Source organism: Gambusia affinis, linkage group LG17 (genome assembly GCF_019740435.1).
Source record: "Gambusia affinis linkage group LG17, SWU_Gaff_1.0, whole genome shotgun sequence".
NCBI lineage: Eukaryota > Metazoa > Chordata > Actinopteri > Cyprinodontiformes > Poeciliidae > Gambusia > Gambusia affinis.
Genome location: NC_057884.1, coordinates 13778250 through 13798492, shown reverse-complemented (window position 1 = coordinate 13798492; position 20243 = coordinate 13778250). Strand labels below are relative to the sequence as shown.

At 39.9% G+C, this 20243-nt stretch overlaps 2 protein-coding genes across 2 annotated transcripts; both read left to right on the top strand.

The window, feature by feature from the left end:
* Positions 1-425: 425 nt before the first annotated feature.
* LOC122847171 (heat shock protein beta-1-like) lies at positions 426-2096 on the top strand. Its single transcript, XM_044144618.1, has 3 exons — positions 426-1002; positions 1115-1178; positions 1589-2096. Exons 1-3 carry the CDS (start codon positions 624-626, stop codon positions 1767-1769), a joined length of 624 nt encoding a protein of 207 aa, XP_044000553.1. The 5' UTR covers positions 426-623; the 3' UTR covers positions 1770-2096.
* A 1667-nt stretch (positions 2097-3763) lies between these two features.
* Positions 3764-19529, top strand: taok3b (TAO kinase 3b). Its single transcript, XM_044144615.1, has 9 exons — positions 3764-4009; positions 4361-4492; positions 13257-13493; positions 13614-13742; positions 13837-14040; positions 14691-14930; positions 15018-15230; positions 15375-15557; positions 17046-19529. The coding sequence occupies exons 3-9, from the start codon at positions 13308-13310 to the stop codon at positions 17205-17207; spliced, it is 1317 nt and encodes a 438-aa protein (XP_044000550.1). The 5' UTR covers positions 3764-4009; positions 4361-4492; positions 13257-13307; the 3' UTR covers positions 17208-19529.
* The last annotated feature ends 714 nt before the right edge of the window (positions 19530-20243 follow it).

Genomic DNA, 20243 nt, shown 5'->3' with positions numbered 1-20243 from the left:
GAGCATCATCTAGACCACATATGTCAGAGTCAAGGCCCGCGGGCCACATCCGGCCCGCGAGAAGATTTTCTACGGCCCCTGGGATGATATTAGAACCGGCCCGCAGCAAGCCGGCACCCCGTCTGAAAAAATGCGAGATGCACCCCCCCCCCCCCCCCCCCGTTCGATCCTCACAACGCGCGCACCCCCCCCCGTTCGATCCTCACAACGCGCGCACCCCCCCCCCCTTCGATCCTCACAACGCGCCCGCATTTAAAAAAATGACGCATTTTTTTAAATGCGTCATTTAAAAAAATCTCAATGAACATTCGATCAGTCCGGCCCTCGGCTTGTAGCTAAATTTTTTATTTGGCCCTCCGTCCATTTGACTTTGACACCCCTGATCTAGACTCATCATATATCAAGTCATTCTCATGTCTTACATCACACTTTCTGCTGTGCAAGTGCTACATTGAGTCAGCTAGATATATAAAGTGTGTGTGTTCAGCACTGCATACCTCAGAGTAGCTTTCCTCCTCAGACCTCCTCCTCACTTGTTGTCACATGTGAGCAATAAATTACAGCTGCTCTGTTGTTTCGTCAGTGTTGGAGCTACAGAAGCTGTCGAGCTTATCTTCAAGGACATGGCTGAGCAAAACAAACTTTTACCTCGTCCCATCTTCCGTAGAGATGTGACCTGGGAACCCTTCCTGAACTGGACCGAGCCGAGACGCATCTTTGCTCAAGACTTTGGGCTCCCTCCTTTCCTGGAGCCCGGTGACATCGATTGGCTAGACTGGGCAAAGAAGAGGCTTGCTTCTTTCACCTGGCCGGGGTGCATTCAGTCCCCTCTTCTGCCTCCATTGACCAGTCACCACGGTGAACAGGACGCACCACAGGTAACGTGTGGTGTGTCAGAGATCCAAACCGGACAGAACTGCTGGAAAATCACCCTAGATGTCAATCACTTCACACCAGAAGAGATAACAGTCACAACCAAGGACGGGTACCTGCAAATATCAGGTAAAGTATTGCTTGATTTAAAAATACATTTCTGATTAAATCTTTGCTAAAATTGCAGTAAAATCTTATTCTTAAACATTGATATTCTTTGAAAAATTGGTTTGTTGTCAAGGAACTCATGAAGAGAGGCAGGATAAGCATGGAGTGGTCTCAAGGTGCTTCAGTCGTAAATACAAGTAAGTTGTCTGACAGTATAATCCATTTCACACATTATTCTGATTATTAGACCTGTTCATGAAACACAGTTGTTGACAAATGAACTATAAAAATCAAGTTAAAGAAGCAGGCGAAAACGAGAAAGGAGTATCAACAACTCAATAGGCTTTATTTCTTTATATATCAATAACATGCAGCAAATTTTTCTTTCATTAACTTTCCTCTCAGAAACAAACTGTGTGGTTGAATAAAAATGATTTGAAATCTAAATCTCTACTTGGATATGACTGAGATGATGCAAAGTATAAAACAGACATAAAAAAAGAACCCCAAAACTATTTCTGCATTTTAGCTGGTTTCACTCAACAATACAACCTCCAATGTGAAGTACATCTGTTTGTATTATACTGACAAACTGTGTCTGTTTAAGGTTGCCACAGGGGGCAGATTTGCAGCACATCAGTTCGGCGTTGTCTGATGGAGTCCTGTCTGTAGAGGCTCCCGTCTCTGGCACATCTGTCAGCAACCCATGCAGTGAGATTGTTGTTCCAGTTCAGATCAAACAGACAGAAGATGGAGAGAAGCGAGCTAAAGACTCGGCTATGTTATAAAAGAAAAAATAAATCAGTAAGCGTCAATCTTTTAATATGGATTGTTTACTAAGTTTGCATGTTTTAAATGTTGTAATGTAAAAAGCATCTAGACTATTTTAACATTTTTGTTTTTAAAATTGAAGAACTTAAACTGAATTTTTCTTCTTTCAAGCAAAAAATTATTTAGTTTAGGTTTTTGACTTCTTTGGCCAAACTTGGGGTGAATAATCATCAAAATTCTGCTTTGATATAAAATATATTATAAATGTAATAAAAACGCTTCTGGCATCTAAATAAATAAATAAAAAAGATTTTTTAGAACCGTGTTTGAGTGTGCTTGTATTTTCTGTATTTTTGGGTTTTTGTAAATAGGTCAACACTGACATCTAGTGGTCGAACCGAATAACTACATCCAAGTGGTTCAAAAGCAAGAAAAGCGGAGGCTTCTGTTTTAAAATGGTTCAGAAATACTATTTCATTGATCAGCACAAAATCAAAAGGCTTTCACACAACCTTTGCAACCATCTAAGGGAAGTTATCAGGCTTTCAGTCATCTGTGCTATCTGATATGTGTGGTATAATACTACTATTATTATTTTTTGTCTCCTACTATAAACGCTAACCATTTACACCAATCAGTCATAAAATTGTGATCACTTACAGGTAAAGTCAATAACATTGATTATCTCTTCATCATGGCTTACGTTATTGGATGAGATATCGGCAGCATGTGAACATTTTCCCTCAGAATTGAGTTGCTAGACAATCATAAAAATGGGATAGTGACAGCATTTGATTGAGACTGGTAAAGGCCAAATTGTCAGTCAGTCTGGCCTCTTTCAGCAGGGTTATGCACCTTGCCACAAAACAAAAACAGCCCAGCAATGGTTTGTTAAGCACCACAAGCATGAGGTGATAAAAAGAGCAGCAACTTCAGATTACAGTCAGTCAATCATCCATGCAATGTGCTGTACAAGAAAAGGGCAGGATCCATGCAGGATGCACTGCAGAACTTAAAGGATCTACTGGCAGCATCTGGAAACCAGACATCACAATGCATCCTTAGGGTTCTGGTCCAGTCCATTCCTCAACTGCTCAAGGTTTTGGCTGAAAAAGGTGCACATTTACACCTTTATGTGGTAATAATATTATGCTTGATTACTGTACAGTAAATGCAGACTCTCAACATGTCACTGGACAGAAGGAGATAATGTAAGGGGACTGTCCTGCCCCCTTACGGAAGCTTAAGGACATGGCGACATAGATCAGGAGTGGCATGTCAATAAACCGAAGCAGAAGAAACAAATGTTTAAAAAGTTGCAGTTGCACTGTCACATCAGAGGTCAGAGATTAAAACAACTTAGCCAAATTCATTACCACTTTTTATTCTCTTATATATACAAGCTAGTGTTAGCACTGCAGCACAGCTAACTGTTACAGGATGTTAGAATAGCAGCAGTTTAAAAATCCCTTTACTCATTACTTCACAATCTATGGAGCTGTTTAGGATCTGGTTATTAATTTGTGTTATGAGCAATTGTGTAACTTTAATGGCAATGATCATGGTGAAAACATTTATGTTGCCAGTGTTTGTAACATTCAAATTGATGATTGCAAAGGTAGAAAGGTTTTGTGTCAGAATTATTCAGACATGTTTTGCGAAGTCAGATCTAGTTTATTCTATTTTTTTTCTTCATAATACAGTAATCAGACAGTAGCTGAAGCTCCATATAATCCTATTTGATCTTTAAGAAAAACAATTTTACATTATAATGAAGGTATGTAAACTGTAAAAAAATATGTTTGATATTATAAATCCCTTACATCATGGAACACTATCCTTCTCATATTACAGATGTCTTAAAAGATGATAGTTAAAAAAAAGAAGAAAAGAAAGATTGAATCCCTTAAGAAATTACCTCAGCCTTGTTGAGATGTGCCTCTACTGTTGTGTCTCTTTAAAGGAAGGGGGAGTGTAGGAAAGGGACAGAGGAAAGAGATGAATAGAAGGCACCAGAACCACCTACCATGACCAAGTGCGCTGTAAATGTAGGGCAGAAATTCGAGTGGAATACAAGCGGATCATTGAACGGCACATTCGTGGAAAAATCATGTTTGGACGTGCCTTATCAGAATCAAGTGTTTTTCAACATGGTACCACATTCGATCACAGGAAGACAGAGAAACCATTTTTTCTCCCAAATATCTCCTGCATTTTGAAACGGAAAAGAAGAGAGTCAGGAAGACACATTACTGAGGTATCTTTCTGATTATCCATGGTAGGCTTTGTATAATTCGCCTTCATTCAGCGGAGCCGTTTAATTCCTCCTGTTTTCCAAGAGGAGGACGCCAGAGAGAGAACGACTACATCCAGAGGCTGCTCCTTTCGGCGTTGCCTGCAATTGGTTTGGCAATGCCCTTTTCTCTCATAGGAAGGACTTGCAAGCAGTAGCCGAGGAGCAAGCAGGGGAAAGGATGCATTTAACGCTGGATGCGTGCTGCTTTCGGGGAGATTCGGCACTGACAGCAGCTCTAGCGGGAAAAACGAGCGCGGAGGGCCTGGGAAGCACCCAGCCCCACTATCTCCTCCTTTTCCTCCCCCCCTGCAGGACCATGCTTGCGTGAGGGATGAGGCCGTGCACAGGGACGCCAGGCCAGAGCTGCGGCCTACATCTAACCAGAGTCGGTCTCTCGACTGCCAGATCTGTGAACACATCACCACCATCAAATCAGCACCTTTGGTACGCCGCGCGCCCGTGTTCCGCCGTTTGCATGAAAAAATCGCGCGCGCGTGCGTGCACGGGCGCGCGTAAGTGTCTGTGTTCTCAGCTGTACATCTGTAGTCATGGTAACCAGATCCAGTTAATGGATGTCATCTCCCCCCCCCACCCCTCCCGCCCCGATCTTTAGTTTCCACTCTGCCTGCGCTTTTATGTGTGTGGATTGCGTTTATATGGACAAATATCTGCCAGATGCCTTTAGTCACAGCCGCCTTAGTTTTTATTAGAAAATGTGAAAGGTGTAATTTAAGATATTTCTATTATTCTGACTGGAGAGAGGTGTCTTGATCAGCCTTTTGTCAAATATTTTTGTTCATTGTGCTAGGTTTTCATCAGACTTGGCATTAAAGAGAAAATAGTGCAACAAAATGTGATTCTAATCAACAGAGCTGAGACTTTTTATGGGCTTTGATGTGATTTACCCGCACAAAGTGGCACGCCATTGTGAAATGGAGGGAAAATTTAACTTCCCCCCTCATCCCCCCAAAAAAGCTCTGATGTGCTGAGCTTTATATGACTATAAGCTGAGAGTTTTAAGGATTTTATTTTATTTATTTTTTTTTTTTTTGTCTGTCAATTTTAGAAGAACTCCCACAATTCCTCATTTGGATTTATATATCTCTGCTTGATGGTTCAGAGTTGTTTTCCACCAGAATCAACATGGATTTTGGTCCTTAATATTCTCTTTAGTTCTGACCAACTTCTCTGTTCCTGCTAAAGAACATTTCCCCACAGCATGCTGCTGCCACCACCATGTCACTGTGGGGGTGGTCTGTTCAGGGTTATTGTTTCATATGTTTGCTTTGTTTCTAAGAAGTTCACCCTTTAAGTAGGACTTCTTATGCAGTTGTGTTAGTTATTGTTCCTCCTGCTGGACAAAGAACTGAACAACAAGCCTCCAGATGTTATCTACTTCTGCTTTAAACTACTCAACACTGCTATCCCTGATCTGTATGATGTGGAATCCCTTGTCTTTATGATGCTGTTTGTTCACTAATCTTCTCTAACAAAACCAAGGCCTTCACAGAACAGCTTTATTTATATGAGGGTTGAATTACACACAGGATGATCCTGTCTATAGGGCATTCAGAAGGTGATAGGTTGAACTAGATATTATTTGGGAGGCGAAGGGTAAGGGGACTGAATACATACACAGGCCACACTTTTCAGATTCATTTTTTTACACTTAAATTTTTTTAACACAACCATTTTACTTCTAGTTGGGGCCTGCCCATAGCAATGCATAAGGAGAGCAGTGACTGACTTGCGAAGCAAGTCAGTCACTGCCTCCATGCATTGCATGGCAGGCACCTATTGTTCTACACCCAATAGAATGTTTCTTTAATTGGGGCCTGCCCATAGCAATGCATAAGGAGAGCAGTGACTGACTTGCGAAGCAAGTCAGTCACTGCCTCCATGCATTGCATGGCAGGCACCTATTGTTCTACACCCAATAGAATGCCTCTTTATTATTTATTTTTCTTCCGTCTCCGTTAATGCGGCTCGTACCGCTGCGAGCCCACCCACAAAAGTGGTATCAAAACGTGCGGCTCGAACCCGGCATTGGAGCTATTACTTTTGGTGGGATTTGGAGTTACCATGGCGACGTAAAAAGCAAAAAACAACCCCAAAATCACTAACGAGCTCACCAGGTGCAACTCTCGTCGTCAAGGGGACGAGGCAACCAGTAAATCCTGAAAATACCCTATTTTTGAGGATTTTCTGTGTCGTCATAACTTTATGTAGAAACGCCATTCAAACTTCATTTTGTAGATACGTCCGTGATCTCTTTTAAAGTGAAGACAGCACGTCAATATGTATTATGGTTTGTCCACAACTTCTTTCTAAGCGACCCAAAGTTTTTCATTTTTGGAAAAATCAGAGTGTGAAGGCCGCTCCGCTAGAGTGAGAGTCAGAGCGACATTTTGACCCCAAATCATATTTTAACTCGCCCTCACGCTCACAAATATTGCATGATTGGTATCAAACTTGGTCATGACATTGATACGCGTGCTCCGTCAAATGTTTTCAAAAATTATCTAGCGCTTACAGTTTTCTCCAGGTGCTTCAGAGCAAAGTCATGCGCCAGGGTAGCAGACAGATCTCACTGATTCACTTCCATGTATTTCTGATAAATTTCAGACCTTGGCACACACTTTTTTTATCTCATCGCTGTTAATACTGTGAGTGAGGTAGAGATATGAATGGCGGGACTATGTGAGACGACAAATAGCCCTCTCATATGCTTCAAACGGTTTTCGAATATGTATTACGGTTCCCGAACGGGAAACAGTTGTTTGCAATGCTTTTTTTAGTCAAACTGGCTGGCTCAAACAGAGAATTGTCTCCCCCTGGATGTCTCACTCACAGCTGGCAGAGAGGATTATTTACCATGGCAACGGAACCCAGAGCAGGGAGAGCTGCTGAGGACTACAAATACGCATCACTGTAGTTCGAACTAGTAGTTCAGTTAAAACAGAGGAGGACTGAGCTGGCCTTTAGAACAACTTGCTGCTATGGGCTGTATATAACTCATTTAACCCTGTCACTGTTACACATGGGATGAGTCTAGCCCTTCAAAATGAAGCTTACTGAAAATTTCAAAATAAAAGCCCTTGAAAATTTTTACATCAGGTCATTGCTTTTTTGAGCGTTATATGACTGATTTAATCCAATGACTGTTACACATGGGATGACTTTGACCCTTTCAAATGAAGCTTAACAAAAATTTCAAAATAAAAGCTTTGGCAATTTTTACATCATATATTTGCTCATTTTTGCTTGACGTGACTGGTTTATCCAAAGCACTCTTAGACACTGGATTAGTGTGGGCATTTAATATGAAGCTTACTGCAAATTTCAAAATAAAAGCCTCAATATGCCCCTTCTGGACAGTGCATCACGAGGCGGTGCAGTGATATCATTCTGCATTATCTGTTTATCCGAGGTTAGGGAACTGCCTTGCACAGCAAGGCAGTTCATTAGCATTAGCCTTTTAGCTTAAATAAGCTATTTTCTATTTTTCAGACTTATTAGCCATGTTTAGTATACTTAATGGAGTAAGTAAATGACAGTAAACATTCTAATGATACCCCACATGCTACTGACAGTATTTATGCTTATATTAGCATATTTGCTCATTTTAGCTAATACACTTACTTTATCATACTGAATGTTGCATGTCCAGCTTACTTAACATTCTTGTGATTCTCCACATGCTATTGATTACATTGCAGCTTTCTTTAGCATTGATGCTAATTCTTAGCATCAGAACGCTGGGTCCAAACCGACGGGCACACTTTGGCAGGCCCCAGTTAAATTTCTTCAGGAATTTTCTAGTTGGGGCCTGCCCATAGCAATGCATAAGGAGAGCAGTGGCTGACTTGCGACGCAAGTCAGTCACTGCCTCCATGCATTGCATGGCAGGCACCTATTGTTCTACACCCAATAGAATGTCTCTTTAAGTATTATTATTTATTATTCTTCCGTCACCGAATGCGGCTCGACCATGAGCCCACCCACAAAAGTGGTATCAAACGCGTCGGCTCGATCCCGGAGGTGTGCTATTACTTTTGGTGGGCTTTGGAGTTACCATGGCGTAAAAAGCAAAAACGACCCCAAAATCACTAACGAGCTCACCAGGTGAAATCTCGTCAAGGGGACGAAGCAACCTCTAAATCTTAAAATACCCTATTTTTGAGGATTTTCTGTCGTCATAACTTCATGTAGAAACGCCCATTCAAACTTCATTTTGTAGATACGTCCGTGATCTCTTTTAAAGTGAAGACAGCACGTCAATATGTATTATGGTTTGTCCACAACTTCTTTCTCTAAGCGACCCAAAGTTTTTGATTTTGGAAAAATCAGAGTGTGAAGGCCGCTCCGCTTAGAGTGAGAGTCAGAGCGACATTTTGACCCCAAATCATTTTTTAACTCGCCTCACGCTCACAAATATTGCATGATTGGTATCAAACTTGGTCATGACATTGATACGCTGCGTGCCTGCTCCGGTCAAATGTTTTCAAAAATTATCTAGCGCTTACAGTTTTCTCTCCAGGTGCTTCAGAGCAAAGTCATGCGCCAGGGTAGCAGACAGATCTCACTGATTCACTTCCATGTATTTCTGAAAATTTCAGACCTTGGCACACACTTTTTTATCTCATCGCTGTTAATACTGTGAGTGAGGTAGAGATATGAATGGGGACTATGTGAGACGACAAATAGCCCTCTCATATGCTTCAAACGGTTTTCCAATATGTATTACGGTTCCCGAACGGAAACAGTTTTTGCAATGCTTTTTTAGTCAAACTGGCTGGCTCAAACAGAGAATTGTCTCCCCTGGATGTCTCACTCACAGCTGGCAGAGAGGATTATTTACCATGGCAACGGAACCCAGAGCAGGGAGAGCTGCTGAGAACTACAACACGCATCACTGTAGTTCTAACTAGTAGTTCAGTTAAAACAGAGGAGGACTGAGCTGGCCTTTAGAACAACTTGCTGCTATGGGCTGTATATAACTCATTTAACCCTGTCACTGTTACACATGGGATGAGTTTGGCCCTTTGAAATGAAGCTTACTGAAAATTTCAAAATAAAAGCCCTTGAAAATTTTTACATCAGGTCATTGCTTTTTGAGCGTTATATGACTGATTTAATCCAATGACTGTTACACATGGGATGACTTTGACCCTTTCAAATGAAGCTTAACAAAAATTTCAAAATAAAAGCTTTGGCAATTTTTACATCATGTAATTGCTCTTTTTGGCTTTATGTGACTGGTTTATCCAAAGCACTCTTACACATTGGATTAGTGTGGGCATTTAATATGAAGCTTACTGCAAATTTCAAAATAAAAGCCTCAATATGCCCCTTCTGATAGTGCACCGCCGGAGGCGGTGCAATGATATCATTCTGCATTATCTGTTTATCCGAGGTTAGGGAACTGCCTTGCGCAGCAAGGCAGTTCATTAGCATTAGCCTTTTAGCTTAAATAAGCTATTTTCTATTTTTCAGACTTATTAGCCATGTTTAGTATACTTAATGGAGTAAGTGAATGACAGTAAACATTCTAATGATACCCCACATGCTACTGAAAGTATTTATGCTTACATTAGCATATTTGCTCATTTTAGCTAATACACTTACTTTATCATACTGAATGTTGCATGTCCAGCTTACTTAACATTCTTGTGATTCTCCACATGCTATTGATTACATTGCAGCTTTCTTTAGCATCGATGCTAATTCTTAGCATCACAACGCTGGGTCCAAACCGACGGGCACACTTTGGCAGGCCCCAGTTAAATTTCTTCAGGAATTTTCTAGTACGTATTATTTATTATTCTTCCGTTACCGTTAATGCGGCTCGTACCGCTGCGAGCCCACCCACAAAAGTGGTATCAAACGCTATGCTCGTTCCCGGGAAGGGAGCTATTACTTTTGTGGGATTTGGAGTTACCATGGCGACGTAAAAGCAAAAAACGACCCCAAAATCACTAACGAGCTCACCAGGTGCAAGTCTCCATTAAGGGACGAGGCAACCAGTAAATCCTGAAAATACCCTATTTTTGAGGATTTTCTGTGTCGTCATAACCTTATGTAGAGACGCCATTCAAACTTCATTTTGTAGATACGTCCGTGATCTCTTTTAAAGTGAAGACAGCACGTCAATATGTATTATGGTTTGTCCACAACTTCTTTCTAAGCGACCCAAAGTTTTGATTTTGGAAAAATCAGAGTGTGAAGGCAGCTCCGCTTAGAGTGAGAGTCAGAGTGAAATTTCGACCCCAAATCATTTTTAACTCGCCCTCACGCTCACAAATATTGCATGATTGGTATCAAACTTGGTCATGACATTGATACGCTGCCTGCTCCGGTCAAATGTTTTCAAAAATTATCTAGCGCTTACAGTTTTCTCTCCAGGTGCTTCAGAGCAAAGTCATGCGCCAGGGTAGCAGACAGATCTCACTGATTCACTTCCATGTATTTCTGATAAATTTCAGACCTTGGCACACACTTTTTTTATCTCATCGCTGTTAATACTGTGAGTGAGGTAGAGATATGAATGGCGGGACTATGTGAGACGACAAATAGCCCTCTCATATGCTTCAAACGGTTTTCGAATATGTATTACGGTTCCCGAACGGGAAACAGTTTTTTGCCATGCTTTTTTTAGTCAAACTGGCTGGCTCAAACAGAGAATTGTCTCCCCCTGGATGTCTCACTCACAGCTGGCAGAGAGGATTATTTACCATGGCAACGGAACCCAGAGCAGGGAGAGCTGCTGAGGACTTCAAATACGCATCACTGTAGTTCGAACTACTAGTTCAGTTAAAACAGAGGAGGACTGAGATGGCCTTTAGAAAATCTTACTGCTATGGGCTGTATATAACTAATTTAACCCTGTCACTGTTACACATGGGATGAGTCTAGCCCTTTGAAATGAAGCTTACTGAAAATTTCAAAATAAAAGCCCTTGAAAATTTTTTCATCAGGTCATTGCTTTTTGAGCGTTATATGACTGATTTAATCCAATGACTGTTACACATGGGATGACTTTGACCCTTTCAAATGAAGCTTAACAAAATTTCAAAATAAAAGCCTTGGGAATTTTTACATCATGTAATTGCTCTTTTGGCTTTATGTGACTGGTTTATCCAAAGCACTCTTACACATTGGATTCGTGTGGGCATTTAATATGAAGCTTACTCCAAATTTCAAAATAAAAGCCTCAAAATGCCCCTTCTGATAGTGCATCAGAGGCGGTGCAGTGATATCATTCTGCATTATCTGTTTATCCGAGGTTAGGGAACTGCCTTGCGCAGCAAGGCAGTTCATTAGCATTAGCCTTTTAGCTTAAATAAGCTATTTTCTATTTTTCAGACTTATTAGCCATGTTTAGTATACTTAATGGAGTAAGTAAATGACAGTAAACATTCTAATGATACCCCACATGCTACTGAAAGTATTTATGCTTATATTAGCATATTTGCTCATTTTAGCTAATGCACTTGCTTTATCATACTGAATGTTGCATGTCCAGCTTACTTAACATTCTTGTGATTCTCCACATGCTATTGATTACATTGCAGCTTTCTTTAGCATTGATGCAAATTGTTAGCATCAGAACGCTGGGTCCAAACCGACGGGCACACTTTGGCAGGCCCCAGTTAAATTTCTTCAGGAATTTTCTAGTTGTGTGGATGTAATTCTGTGACAATAAGCAGAAAAGCTGTTAGAAGATGTTAACACACTGAATCCCACGATTAGTGTGGTATGAAAAAGGCCCAAGTACAGAGACCGACTGTGGCACAATGAGAATTTTAATAATGACTTTCAAAACTCAGAGAAACACTGGAGAACAATAATGGTAAATGGAGAATGAAACAAAAAAATTAAATAAAATCCAGGAACTTAAACACAGGGGAGTGTGATTGTAGACAAGAGGCAGGTGGTTGATTACTAACAGAGTGTAGCTGGGAGAGGAAGAGGAAATGAATAATTAACACTAGGGGCAGAACTGAGACTCAAAGAAACTACATAGCTGAACAAAAAGAATGATACTGATCTAAGAGGGCTATATGCAAAATCACAAGAATAGTTGCAGAAACTGAAATTCTAAATAATAGACAGATACAGAAATACATTTCAAACAACAATGAATACAGGAATGTTAAGCAACAACAAGGAACTTAACACTAAAGATAAACACAAAAATCACAACTGTAGGCTCAAGAAAATCCCACACACTTATTTAAAGACTTAATTAATAGTATAGCTCTACCAAAGCTGTTTTAAAAGGTTGCTGCACATTGCTCAGTCAGGGTAATGAAGCCACATCAACCATGTTCTTTGTCAAAACACCAAGATTTTGATCTAGTGCTAATGATGATTAAGCAGCTCATAAAGTTTACAATGGTGAGTTCTTGCTTTTGCACCTGTTATAAACCACATGACAGCATTATAAACTATATCTACTTTGTGAAAATACCATGCAGTTTCATTATTAGAAATTACATCATTATTGTCTAATAACCTAAAGTAACCTGTGTGCACAAGTGTGCAAAGCTTTAAACTGATAATTTGTTGAAGCAGATTTTAATTCACCTTCAACTTTGAGTCTTCTTTAGGTCACAACCGATATCAAGTACAATGAAACTGACCTAAATAAAAGTTCAGCTGTCCTACTAAGATTATTTGCATCTTTTAACTATTTATAAAGTCTCAGAATTATGTCATTTTACTCCTGATTTTGTATCACTCAGGAGAAGGATAGAAATGGCACAATGTAGAGTGTCACGTACAACTGGACAGATAAAATATTGCAAAAAACTGGACATTCTCTTTAAGCCGATGAAAAAACTAAAAGGGACACTAGACATGCAGACCGAGACAGGAATGTTTTTGAATGATCTAAATTTGACAGAAAATATATGGAACTGCATAAGAGGGACTGTAAAGAAGAGAATTCCTCATAATCTTGCAGCTAGAGTGGGCAATGCTGTTTAAAATAATGATTAAAATCCATTAAATAAGACTGAAAGCTGAAGTTGAATCAAAACTTCCAGAGAGTATTAGTTTAAGGTTTTACACACTTATGCAACTAGTTTATGGTTCACTTCTCTTTGTTTTGTTAGGTGAACGTGACGGCTATGTTTGAAAGTTTTAATGTTGCCTTTGTTTTCGCCTGCTCAGCTTCTTTCCCTTCCTGCGTTCTCCTGTCCAGGGCATCAGGTAGATCCAGGAGCATGAGCAGGACTTTGAGCTGCGGGAGCAGATGTCTGGGTATAAGCGCATGCGGCGACAGCACCAGAAGCAGCTGATCGCCCTGGAGAACAGGCTAAAGGCCGAGATGGATGAGCACATGCTCAGGCTGCAGAAGGAATTAGAAACTCATGCGAACAACACTTACATTGAACTGGAACGGTTGGCCAAACGCCATGTTGCTCAAACGGATAAAGAGGTATAAACAGCAGCTAGTTATGAATGAGCAGGAGACTAAGGAGGGATTTAAGTCTCATTTGTGTCTGTAGAAACGTGAGCATGTTCAGGATGGAGTGATCATTTCACTGTCTGTTCACAGATGAAATCAGTTGCGGCAGAGGAGAGGAGAATACAGCAACAGATTGTTGCTCAGCAAAAGAAAGAGCTGACTGGTTTCTTGGAGAACCAGAAGAAGGAATACAGGCTTTGTAAAGACAAGATCAAGGATGTAACTATCACCAGCAGATACGTTCATGCGTGAATTCTGCTGAAGACATCTTCAACATCTCCAAATCTCCAATCCTGTTTGTGCTTTGTTGCAGGAGATGAGTGAGGACACTTGTGCAACCAAGGAAGAGAAACAGGAACGAATTTCCAGGTACAAAGAAACAATGCAGCACTCCCAGGCTGAGGAGGAAGCTCACCTGCTGTCCCAGCAGAGGCTGGTCTATGACCGCAGCTGCCGGGCCCTCAAACGCAGGAGTCTGATCAGGCGGCACGAGTTTGAACAGGAGCAGCTAAGAGAGGTAATGGTATTTTCTGTCATTGTGCATCACTCAGCATTCAAGCTGTGATGGCTAGTTTAGGGGAAATATCTTCTGTTTTCTGAGAAACTGTTTGGTAAAATTCCAAGAAATAATCACATCAAGCTGTTTCTTGGTAATTTGTTTAACTTTTGCATTCATTTTAATGTGGTACACAAGATAAGATTTCTCCATTACCTTTCACATGTTATTCTTTGCAACTTGAGTATTACGATTACTTTAAAGTGTCTGGGAAAATTTCTTATTTCCTTTAAAAACTTTAAAAACAAATAGCTATCTTGGTAAACCTGCTAAAAAAATTCTTGCAATAAATTTCTGCTCTCAATTCCTTTTGTTAAAATCATCAAATATTCTCCTTGCAGGAGGAAAGAACGGTTTGTCATGAAAACCTTTTGCATTTAGTTTGGCTTGGAATAAAATGGCCCATCACCAGCATAGATTAAAAACACAAAAGTGTAAGAAGCAAAAACATGCAATTTATGTTTCAGATGTCGAATTTTGTCATCTTGTCAATGAGGCTTGTCAGACTGAAATCTAATGGCTATGAAATGTAATGTTGGGAATAAATACATGAATAAATAAGTACTTAAGACATACAAAATGCAAAACTGCTCTGAAACATTGTGTTGCAGGAGCTGAACAAAAAGAGGACACAGAAGGAGATGGAACATGCTATGATGATCCGGCAGGATGAGTCCACCCAGGACCTGGAGCACCGGCAGCTACAGATGCTGCAGAAGCTCCGTGTGGAGCTCCTGAGGCTGCAGCACCAGACCGAGCTGGAAAACCAGGAGGAGTACAACAGCCGAAGACAGACAGAACTGCACAGAAAACACACTCTGGAGCAGCGGCAGCAGCCCAGAAACCTCAAGGTGTTTGAGAAATTCTGCTTGGTTCTTTATTGTTTTATTTAAACTTCATTGCTAATTGGGATTTATGTCTTCCTTACCTTTTCACAGACCCTGGAGATGCAGATCAAGAAACAGTTTCAGGATACTTGCAAGGTGCAGAACAAGCAGTACAAGGCACTTCGGAACCATCAGCTGGAAGTGTCTAACAAAGGCGACCACAAAACTATCCTGAAGAACCTGAAGGAGGAGCAAACTCGGAAACTGGCTGTACTGGCTGAGCAGTACGAACAGAGCATCAACGATTTGATGGCCTCCCAAGCGGTACGTCGTATTGTCATTTCAAAAGCACCATTATTCTTCATCTTTTGGATAGTTGTTTGATAGCAGAATCTTGACAATAGATAACGTGGACGCCAGCATTTCCCGTTTCTCACTCCCCCCCCCCCCAATCGTTTACTTTTCCAGATGCGACTGGAAGCAGAGCAGGAAGGTGAGATCCAAGCTCTGAAACAGCAGCTGAAGCAAGAGATGGAGCTCCTGGACGCCTACCAGAAAAAAACCAAGTCCCAAATGGAGACCCAACACGAGCGAGAGCTCCAGAAACTTGAGCAGAAGGTTTCCATTCGGAGAGCACATCTGGAACAGAAGGTAAAATCAGAGCATAAAATACTTCATGAGACGATATCTGCTGATACTACTTTATCAGTGGAGTATATTATCTGATTAATAACTTTATTATTCAGATACTCTAATCTATGAATGCAGGGTAGCTACAAAACAGTGATGACATCATCACCAGCATAGACAGAAGCAAAAAAATTCAATATCTTGATTGCATTTAAACTAATACATGATGTACAAATATTTGATAATTGGATTTTGCAAAAGTTTTCCAAATTGTCAGATTGCGAGGAAATCTCTTGTCCATAGCCCTTATCAGACAGATTTAGCTCTAAATCATCTCAAAACAAACAGAAGTGATCAAGTGAAATCTTATTTTCTGAGAATGATTTTGAACAAAATGTAATAATTTTGTTGATTAATGATTTTGTGTAGCCCAAAGACTGTCCCTAACTTGTTCAAGGAAGCACAATAGGTCATCTTTAAAATGAATTAAAAAGGAAATTAATTCTATTGGACCTTAGCTCTGCATAAAATTCCAGTGAGGTTTGCAGGCGTTAAAAAAAAAAAGAAAAGAATGAGCAATACTTTTTCCACAGATTGAGTAATAAAGAAGATCATTTCTTCAGGTTTACAACTTCTAGAAAAAACATAGCTTTCAAAACATCAGAATAATTAATGACACAGTTTAATACGTCAATAGAATTGGAGCTAGAAAACAGGAACCACCCAAAAGAGAGTGAAGGGGAAGTCATACGAAAAAATATTCAATGTGACTATAAATTTAAAAAGTTGCTGTGTCAGCCTGGCTGTTAGGTATTTGGAAAGTCTCAAGCATTTTGCAAACTGATTCAAAGACATTTCTGTCGAGACAAAACACAGTGTCAGACTTCAATGACATATTAAGACAAAACGTTATTTGATGGGTTGTGAATAAGTCATGACACCGTCATTAACATGAGTAAGTCTTCATGAATAATTATGACTGTTGTCATAAAGTGATTCGCTAAATAATAATTTTGTAGCATACATGCTCACTGTAGTGTATTGTGCCTCATTAGAATGGTGTTTTTGTCAAGAAAATAGTTTGTTTTAACCAAATTGAATCCCCAGATTTTGGGCTAAAGTAATCTTTTAGTTCATTCAATTTCTTCTGATTGGATATATGATAAAATATTGGAGTGGTTTAGCCACTCTGGACTTGAATAAAAAGAACTAGAGATTGATAGCATGGAGGCCGTCCAACTTTCAAGACTTGGAGCTCATCACCAAAGATAAATTGTCAAAATACTAATAGAAATATTGAAACAAAGGGATTTGGAATTGTGAGAAAAACTTGATTGCTGCATTGCCATGCAAGATTCTTTTCATGAATTAGATTGAGACATGCTATGAAAATGAAAAGAGAAATTATTTATTTCAAAATTAGTACCCCTTTTTTGATGATTTTGACTCTAAATCTGCCGGGGGTTTGAATATTTTCAATTCCGTCTGTGTCTGCTGTGCTGATTACAGATTGAAGAGGAACTGGCTGCCCTTCAGAAAGAGCGAACTGAAAGGATCAAGCACCTGTTGGAGCGCCAGGACAGAGAACTCTGCGCTTTTGACTCAGAGAGTCGGAGCCTTGGTTTTGGGAGCCTTGGATCTCTGGACTTCCCCAAAGAAGACAACAGATGAAAACGGATCTTATCTTTTTAAAAGGACAACATATTGGTGCCCTTCTCATATCCACTCGGCCGTTTTGCTGCATCCACGATGACAAAACTGGATAACTTTCTCTGCTACTCTTCTTCTCTTTCTCTCTCTCTCTCACACTTCAGATATTGCATCGTCGAACAAGAGGGTGTTTTGCTTTTGCTGTGACATTCGGAGGGAGAAAGCAAAACAGAAGAATCCTTAAACACGTCCGCTAACGAGCAAACTTAGTGTAACTCAATGTGTTCAGAAAACAGACTCTTTCCTCCATGCCATCTCCTCTTCTTTGGTATGAATTGAATAAATCAGGAAATTTTAGTAAAATGGGCACTTTGGTATGTTCAATTAGAAACCCATCATGTTCATGATGCTTAATGTGTGTGTTACATGGAGGGACATTGTGGAATGTGAACTACGGACTCCCCCGTGGTGTTAAGCTGCTTTTATTTCTTTTTTATTATTATTTGATTTTTGCTGTATTTATTTAATTTAAATCTTTGAATGTGAATATTACTGTACGGGGTGTCGCTAGGGGTTTTCTCTTATTTATTTATTTTTTTTTTTTACAGGATTCCTTTCTCCTACTGGTCACATATCCAACATGTGCTTACTCAGTATACTGTGGTCCCTTACTTTTCTACCAGATTTTATTTATCAGTATGTAGAATAAATTGGCATCAACTCGATCGACCCGTTTAATCCTCTCACAACTCAAGATCCCACTCGCTCAAACTGCTTATTATTGCATGCACTTTAAGGACAAATTCAGGTTGTGAAGTGAAGCATGAATCTGTCAGAGATTTTAGCTGTTTGTAAATACCTGGTCATAGCATATGTTCTTTTTCTTCTTTCTTGTTTTTTTCTTTTTCTTTTAAGTCTATCAACACTAGACATACGCGCCATATTTGATATGATGTTTTTCTTTTGTTTTGCTTTTTTCACAAATGCCTTTATTTGAGTTGTGCCTGAAGCAGGTTTGAGTTAGGTGTTTGTAATATCAACATTTTCAATTACTTAGGACGGCACATTTTCTTTTTCTCTTTTTTTTGTCTTGTTTTTTGTTGGGTTTGTCTAAACTTGTGAATCATTTAATTGTTCACTAATCTTGTAAAGGAAAAATGGTGAGATCTGTGCTGTATAATTTTTTATATGAATATTTGTACATGAAAACATACTAGAATATACAGAGACACTGGTCTATTACTGATAACAGAGGTTAACGATAAAGATTTTGCTTCTTTTTTTATAACGTTGAGAAATGGTCACACAATAGTTCAGTATATTGCTAAGTCAGACCATTAGACTCTCAGATTGTATAAATGCTGGTGAATGGAACCACAGACTTCCTGTTATTTCCCTGTGATGATCTTCTAGAGATCAGAGACTCTGCAGACAATGCAGGGCTGGACTGCATTCAAACGATTCGCTTCTGAGGAGTTCAACATTTTCCACCATGTTCATTATAGTCATTGAACAGGTTGCACAATTGTTCCATTCGTGGTGAATGGAGAGATCATTTTCGGTGCTTAATTTCTAACGTCACCTTTAGCCTTGTTGTCTTTTACTTTTCATTTTGTTGTTTCTTTTGTTGTTTCGGAGAACGATTGAGTTTCACAAACTGTTCGTAAGCATTTTGCAACCCCCTCTGAGTAAAAACACAACAGGTTTTTCAAAGACTCGTGACCTATCTGAAGCCCCAATGCAGTGAATTTCTCAAATAATGAACTATATGTATGAAGACAAAAAAATAAATGCTACTTCGTCATGGGTCACTTTTTAAACATGGTCAAAAGTGTTGATCTTGAATGCAACACTTTTCTGTTCAACAGTGTCTTTTTAGTTTTCTTTCTCTCCACAGCAGAAGCTTGTACTGGTTCCTCAAAAAAGGGGGTCTGGAAAGCTGGAAGATGTCTCCTAAATTCACAAAGTATTTCAACCGGAGGAATCTAATAACACTCAAGTTTCTGGTGGCAATAGAACCTGACTGCTCTCGTCCAACTCGACTGAGTTCTGAAGTTGGAACGGTGAAGTTCGATTTTTCATGAACTTTCTGAAATTTAATGAAGCTGTGTCTCATATGCAGTAAAGCCTTTCTTTGTCGTCTGGTTGTGTATCAGGTGAAGCTTTGTGGACAAATGGTTTCATAGAGAAAAAGTGCTTTTGAGGTGCTCGAGTATGTTTGCCTGAGAGCTTCAGAACAACAGACCTTACAATTTGTGTACATTTTAGGTTATTAGAAAGATGTATTTAGTTAGAATAAAGGGGACTTTCCTAAAGAATTTTATTCACCATTTCCTGTGCAGTTCGAAGACAAAATAAAAGAGATTTTGTTGAAAACCAAAAAACGGCTTGGCACTCAACATCCTGCTTCTTGACACAGTGAAATCCTTGGTGTGTGTGGTTTAATTTCTTAGCAATGTCTCTTTTATGTGGTGAGAAACTTCACAAGTTTTTTTTTCTTCGGTGGGAAATGACCGCCATGATCTACATTGATTCGTTTGCTGTTTTCAATATTTAACAAGCATACTGTAAATGCAGGTCAGAAATAACCAAAACAATCTGAAACATGAAAATGGGAACAAGAGGTGAGAGACAACTTGACCTGCAGTGGCTTACTTTCATCTCAGTGAGAGGTTGCTGCATTCAAATGCCAAATATGAGTTTCTTTTGACACAATGGTAGGAATTTTAAAATAGTTTCCTTGAACTGCCAGCCTCTGAGACAGACATCTGCAGCAGTCGCCCACCTCAGCACCACCACCCCACTTTTATAACCCTGGGGCAACTGGAAAGCCCCGTGGGATGGCATGAAGAGCGGTGAGCCTTTACCTGAAGTGGTGTTGACTTGGTTGTGGTGCTACGAGTTTCCCTGCCTATTCTCAGGTAGTCAGTGGTTTGGCAACTAAAGCGTGTCTTCCTGTGCTAAAGATGCTTTCAGAAGTCATGGAGGTCATGTCAGATCACAACAAGCTGTTTCACTTTCACTGCAGTTGTTGCAAAGGGGACCTGGGCTACACTA